The 6,874-nt window shown below is 37.4% G+C and overlaps 1 protein-coding gene across 1 annotated transcript; it reads right to left on the bottom strand.

Annotated features, from left to right (window-relative positions):
• Positions 1–685: 685 nt before the first annotated feature.
• On the bottom strand, positions 686–3,148 carry LOC145071429 (putative serine/threonine-protein kinase PBL9). The gene is made up of 6 exons (XM_079018314.1): positions 2,743–3,148; positions 2,071–2,351; positions 1,844–1,979; positions 1,621–1,763; positions 1,405–1,528; positions 686–1,308 (listed from the first exon to the last, which is right to left on the bottom strand). The coding sequence occupies exons 1-6, from the start codon at positions 2,792–2,794 to the stop codon at positions 869–871; spliced, it is 1,176 nt and encodes a 391-aa protein (XP_078874440.1). The 5' UTR covers positions 2,795–3,148; the 3' UTR covers positions 686–868.
• Positions 3,149–6,874: the final 3,726 nt, after the last annotated feature.

The following is a 6,874-nucleotide window of genomic DNA, read 5'->3' on the forward strand; positions in this document are numbered from 1 at the left end:
CTCGAGCTCGGCTCAGGCTCGTTTAAAATCGATCTCGAGTCGAGCTTTTAACGATTCGATCTCGAGTAGCTCACGAGTAGCTTGACTCGTTTGCACCCCTAATAACCACTAAAACCGTAGGTTTCATAATTCGCCTACTCTTTCGCCTAAAACCTACAGTTTCAATGACATCTATTTTTTCATTTTCGAAATGAAAACCGTGGATTTTAAAAAACCTACGATTTACTCTATAATGTTTACGGTCTTCCAAAGAGTAGTTTTTGAAAAACCGATGGTTTCATCAAGGAAACCTACGGTATACAAGCATTTGATGCACAATCTATGCATTGTCTACTTGTACACCATAGGTTTCATATGAAACCTAGGGTTTCATTTTACTATTTTTGGTTTTTTTAAAAAAGAGAAAATACTATATGTATAAAAGCTAATCTTAATCAAGAATACGCTAAAATTATAGCAAAAATCAAAAGATACATGGTTGTTCTTTAAAGGATCCGTTGAGAGAAAATAATAGTCGAACTTACTTGAGAACTACATAAACATAATCTAGAACTAAAACTTTATATATTTTCCAGAAAAAGTAGTAAATTTTTTTGATTATGAGATAAATGCAATTTTTTTTCCTAATATAATTAGGAATTATTGCTATTTTAATAATTATCTAATGCTTATTAACCACAAAAGATAACTAAAAACGACTATTTTCATATAAATGGGTAGAAATAGAACACGTACAAATAAATCTCATCATCCATTCCTTTACATTGTGCTTTCATAAAAAAATAAAAAAATCAAACACTCCTTCAAAAGCACAACATACAAGATTACAAGTCAAAACTGTACACCCAAATTCTTCCCCGCCGCTTTCTCAACTCTTTCCACTAATTGACCCCACACCCACACCCACACCCGAACTCGACCCAGCAGGTCTCGGATACGAATCCGGTTTTTTATCACCCTGTTTCCGAACCGGTTCCTTTCTCGAACTATCCGCCGCCTTCTGCAAATCCTGAAGCTGCTCCAACGATTTCACCAACTCATCAGCGCTCGGCCTGTGCTTCGGTTCTTTCAAGAGACATTTCATCGCCAGAATCGCCGCCCTCATCGCCACCGTCGGCGAGTATTGGCCACCGAGACGTGGATCCATAATATGAAGAATCCTTCGTTTGCTCGTTAAATAAGGTTTAACAAACTCCACCAGAATTTGCTCGCCGGAGGGACGGTTTTTGTCGATGCACCGCCTCCCCGTCAAAATCTCCAGCAGCACCACCCCAAAGCTGTATATATCACTTCTCGCCGTTAAATGACCTTCAAAATACGCATCAATTTACAAAAAAGAGTTAGATCAATTCGGCGATTAGGGCTAAATCCAGTTCCAATTGGGTCGGAATCGAAGAAGTTTACCTGTCGCCATGTACTCCGGCGCTGCATATCCGTAAGTTCCCATAACTCTCGTCGAAACATGACTTTTTCCGTCCACCGGTCCGTCTTTTGCCAATCCGAAATCAGAAAGTTTCGCATTGTAGTTCTGTTGAGTTTATAGAAGATAAATTCGTCAATGATGGATGGAGTGGAAGATGCTAAGATCAAATGGAAAACATGAATTTGAGAGAAACGTACAGAATCGATGAGGATATTTGAAGATTTGAAATCACGATATATCACTTTCGCTTCCGGGCTATGAAGGTAAGCAAGCCCTTTCGCAGCACCTAAAGCGACCTTAATTCGTAGGGTCCATGAGAGAGGTTGAAAGTAAGAACTTCCTGTTATAATAAACAGATCATAAGATTCAATAATGATGGAGACTTTGCCAAATTTGGATAAAAAATGGCAAAAAACTTACTTCTGAAAAGATGATTTTCCAAGCTCCCTCGAGGCATGAACTCGTATACCAACAGTCTGTGATCATCTTCTAAACAGTAACCGATTAATTTCACAAGATTTTGATGGTTTAACATCCCTAAATAATTAATTTCAGCCTGCAACATGATCAAAACAATAAATTATGAGTTGTAATTCATTGAGTTAAATAAAGAAGATCCGAGAATGAATTTGTGCATAGGAACATACGAGCCATTCTTGATGACCTTGAAGACCTTCTTGATTTAATCTCTTGACAGCAATGACAGTTCCAGTTCCAGGTTTGGCGGCTGTAAGTGATTGTTCATCGATCCATCCTTTGAAAACCGACCCGAATCCACCTTCTCCAAGAACACTATCGGGTCGGAAATTTCTTGTAGCCAATTTAAGTACATTGAAGCTAAAAGGCTTTAAATTTCCCGATTGTAAGATTTCTTTTTGACTTCTAGGGCTCCGAGGGCTTGGAGGTACTGATGCAGATGTAACTTTACCTGTTGAAGTTTAAACACATCAAAAAGACCATACTACCCTTTATTATCAAAAAGACCATATTACCCTCTGTACTGCTTAATTTTATGCAGTTGGATACCATGATCTATCACAGAAAATGAATCATTCACACCTTCACATGTTTGAAGTTTGATTTAATGCTAAATATAGTACACATCTAAACTTGGAAAAATTCTAATCAAACTGTGAAGAAATTCATCTTTATTATGTTTTATATTTATATTTACACAATTCCTCACAATTATCGATAAGAAAATGAAATGAGAAGTATGAGTTCTTGTAGACAAACATATAAAATATCATCACAAAACATGTAAAAGTTAAAACAGCGATGAAAATCACAAGCAGATGATATGAATACCATATACTCACCATCTAAACGTGAACTTTCGATTTTCAATCCAACACTGAAACAAGAACCCATCTTGATCCAGATATTGATCTTCTTCTTTCTTCTCGATTCAAAACACTGAATGGAGTCTCACCCTTCTCCTTAAAGAGAGAGAGAGAGAGAGAGAGAGAGAGAGAGAGAGAGAGAAAAGCAGTAATAAAAGTGATAGAAAATTAAGAACTCACTGGGACATTAAATCAAACAGTTGGAGGGTGTGAACGGGAAGACGTGTTGAAAATACATATAAAAATACGTATGTATATGTGATGTGAGTGTGTGTTGAATAGTTGAAGTGTGTACGTGTGAGCACTTGGTTTCACGAGGAGAAAAGGCAAAGACAAAAGGCTTGACTTGTCGCCATTAATTTTCTCCTCACTGCAACTTGCTTCTCACCCTCCAATCTCCATAACCATTTTTCTACACCACCTTCGTCCATAATTAACCTTGCTTTTTTGTCTTTATTCATGGAAAACCAGCCGTAAAGGCGAGAGTGGAGGAATCCAGTCATGGGTTTAATAATTGAATTAAATATTTGCTTATGGGTGGGTTCTCTAATAATTTTTCATAAAACCAAGAACATGACACAGTCAAAGGGTCAACAGCCTCATTAGATTCTCGCAATATTTTAAACCATTTTGTTTTGTTTCTTAAAAAAATAATAATAATAACGATTTTCGTTACTTTAAATTATCCGGAAAACAACTATTTTTTTATCTTATAGTTATTGATGTTTTTATTCTTAAATTACTAAAATATAATGCGGTCTATGAAGAAGTCACTATATATGAGTTATCTTTTCCTTTAATCACACATACTTCGGTTTACTTAATGAAAACATCTTATTTTTACAATTTTCTATGGTAATTGAGCGATCTAACTCTTATAAATGACTATTTAAACAAAACTAATCAACATATTTTTAGTAAAATGACCGCTTGCTCTGTAACATAGCATTTTAGAATTGTGGTCTCCGTTCCGGATTACCTATTTCGGAGTTCCTACTCCGGATTATAACCCCATTTTTTTCGTCTCATATATATATATATATATATATATATATATATATATATATATATATATATATATATATATGTGTGTGTGTGTGTGTGTGTGTGTGTGTGTGTGTGTGTGTGTGTGTGTGTGTGTGTGTGTGCGTGCGCTTCAAATCTTACCTTCAATCAAGTAATAATTATTTCTTATAAAACTGCTTCAAAATGAGTTTCTCAGAGTCAGCACGAAGAAAACTTTAATAATCTTTCTGTTTACCTTCACAACCTTAGGCGGACTAACCCGCATACTTAACTCACATTGGAACTGATTTGATGGATCGTTTCGAAGCTTGTTTTGTGGTTATTGGATGGGTGGTATATTTGTTTTCTGTACTTTTATATTGTTTCTTTAAAATTGATAATGTTTCTACATCTAAATTAATTCGTTGTTGTTCCCAAAAAATACAGCTCCGTGCATTCATAGTATGCTTTTTGCCTGTGATCTTCATATGTAGTGTCCCTATTTGAGGGGACTACCTAAAAACAATGTTAGTAGAGGTGCTATCAACAGGAACAACCAGACCCTCACTATAGCATTTGGTATGGTCGTGGAAAATAATCTCTATTGTTGTACATGATTCCTTATGAGGTTAAAAGAAGCTCTGAGACAGGGTAGGTAAGTATCGTTCATAACAAATATGGACGATGTCGTTAGTTCTTGCATAGAGCATGTATTCTCTGATTCTTATCATGGGTATATTTCTAAAAGTGTGTTCAAGTTTATGCGCACAAGAGGCGTCTCTGGCAAAACATTACAACCTTTGTTCTGGATGACATCCAACTCATATACTATGTTTGATTTTGAAGAAAACTTTTGTCAGCTAACCCTTGATGCTCGTGAAATGTTTGCCAACATCAGTCATGCGAAAAGGGCAATAACCTATTTCCCTAACATTCGTTGGAATGTAGTCAACATTGATGTTCCCCATTTTTTTTGTTTTTGGTAAATCAACGAAATGTACCGATAATAATGTAACACCCATAAAATTGAAGCCAATTTAAAACTTTTTCAAAACATTTAAAACCAATAGTTATTAAAAATTTGTTTCCAAAATAGTCTAATATCATAGTTTTCTCAGAGACATAAATAAAAGAAATGAGGAGCTGTACGATCACGCCTTTGCCTTGCCGCGATCCCCTGATGTACCTGAAACAACAAACTGAAACTGTAAGTCCGAAAGCTTAGTGAGTTCCCCCTAAATACCAACCTCATAGAACCATAATCATATCATAACAACAAATACAAAACAATATGCATAATGAGCCTTCAGCATGACTGGACCGCCTCGCAGGGCCTACAGTCTATCTGGACCGCTCTCGAGCCTTCGGCATGACTGGACCGCCTCGCAATGCCTACAGCCTACCCGGACCGCTCGTCGGGTATGTTGGCCTACAGCACAAAGCAGGACCGCCTCAACCCAACCCCCAATCGAACAAACATGTGCACATACATATCATACACTAGCTCATGTCATATAATAGTCAAATCGATCAAACATATCACTAATCATAACAACATCCTAATAACCGGGATACAGACCTAACCGGTCACTAACATAGTATCATCCTATGATTAGGACACCGACCTAACCAGGTCACTAAGCATAAGCATATCATCATCCTAACTAACAAGATGTAATCAATAAACATATCATGACATAATTAAGATACAAACCATAAAGGGTCGGCCTTGGTGCCTTAGACCCTATTGATATAGTGAGAATAACTCACCTCGCAAGTAGTGCCGAAATACTGTAAATCTCTGACTGCTGCCTCACCTGGGATCCCAAACTATTACACAATAATTACTAAGTTAATACCCAAAATAACCTTCTTAACTAAAAGTCCACACCATTCATTAAGTCCATTCCCTTTATTGGGCTTAGGCCCAATTACCCAGTCCTCGACTTGAAAGTTCATATATAAAGCCCATAATTGGCCTAATTTACTAAATTGGGTCCAACCTCTTAATTGGTCCTAAACCCATGACCCACTATCACTACCTGGCCGAGAATATCTTATCTATAAAGTCCAGCAAGGCTCAATTCCCATTTAGCCCATAACAGCCCAAAATCCAAAGTCCATTTGTGAAAGGCCCAACAGAGGACGTACGCGGGGTGTACTCCTCTGGTATGTGGGGCGTATTCGACCAGATGTTGACCACCATCGGGGTGGTTGACCCAGTACGTTGGGCGTACTGTATTTACGTTGGGTGTACTGTATTTACGTAGGGCGTACTCAATAGTTTGCCAAAACCTTATTAAGTGTCTAATGGCTTAAGCACTTAAGCCTAAACTTTAGATCCAAAGACCTAACATGCCTAGGATTCACAAAGTCATGAACTTTATCACTTTGGATGTCCATAAAGTTCTTAATGCTTGGTATTAATCCATTAAGACCTTATTTTCTTTGCATGGGACATATACAGCTAATGGGACATCATTTTTATCACTCAAGGTCCCTTCAAGAGTTTGGAAGGACAGCTCTTTTCGTCCAAATCACAACATGCACCTCCTTATGACTTTTGGGACAAGAAATGCTTCTAATAAAGTAAAATGATGAGATATATGCATATATGCATAAAGTTTGGAACTTAATACCTTTTGGAGCTTCTTGAGCACAAGCTAACTTCAGATCTACAAGCTTGATCTTCTTCTCCAATTCTTTGATGCAATACCTTCCTCTTAAAGCACTCAAGAGCACACCAAATAAGCTTAAACACACAAAGGAGAGGCTAGGGTTTGGGGAGGACGAATGTAATCTATGGAGGTTGAGGTAAGAGAGGTTTTGGTGCTCATAATGTTGCTTATATAGGCCCCAAACCCTAAATATTAGGGTTTCACCCAGACATTAGTACGCCCAGCGTACTAAGGCGGGCCTTAATACGCTTAGCGTACTCTTATGTACACGCAACGTACTCCCTTTTGGCCCAAGTTTGCAAACTTGGTCCTTAAACTTATCTTGGCTCTTCACTTCTAGATACAAAGCATCTAGGGTTGCATGTACACCATAGGAATTTTATAATGCTCAAAACCCAACAGTAAAGTCAGAGACTTTACCACTT

The sequence above is a fragment of the Lactuca serriola genome, chromosome 8, assembly GCF_051521515.1.
Source record: "Lactuca serriola cultivar US96UC23 chromosome 8, Lser_US96UC23_V15, whole genome shotgun sequence".
Lineage (NCBI taxonomy): Eukaryota > Viridiplantae > Streptophyta > Magnoliopsida > Asterales > Asteraceae > Lactuca > Lactuca serriola.

Coding starts and splice junctions, on each gene's coding strand:
- LOC145071429 (XM_079018314.1), bottom strand. CDS start 2,794: ATGGGTTCTTGTTTCAGTGTTGGATTGAAAATCGAAAGTTCACGTTTA. Junction 1,980..2,070: donor AAGGTCATCAAGAATGGCTC/GTATGTTCCTAT, acceptor ATCATGTTGCAG/GCTGAAATTAATTATTTAGG. Junction 1,529..1,620: donor CAAATATCCTCATCGATTCT/GTACGTTTCTCT, acceptor TAAACTCAACAG/AACTACAATGCGAAACTTTC.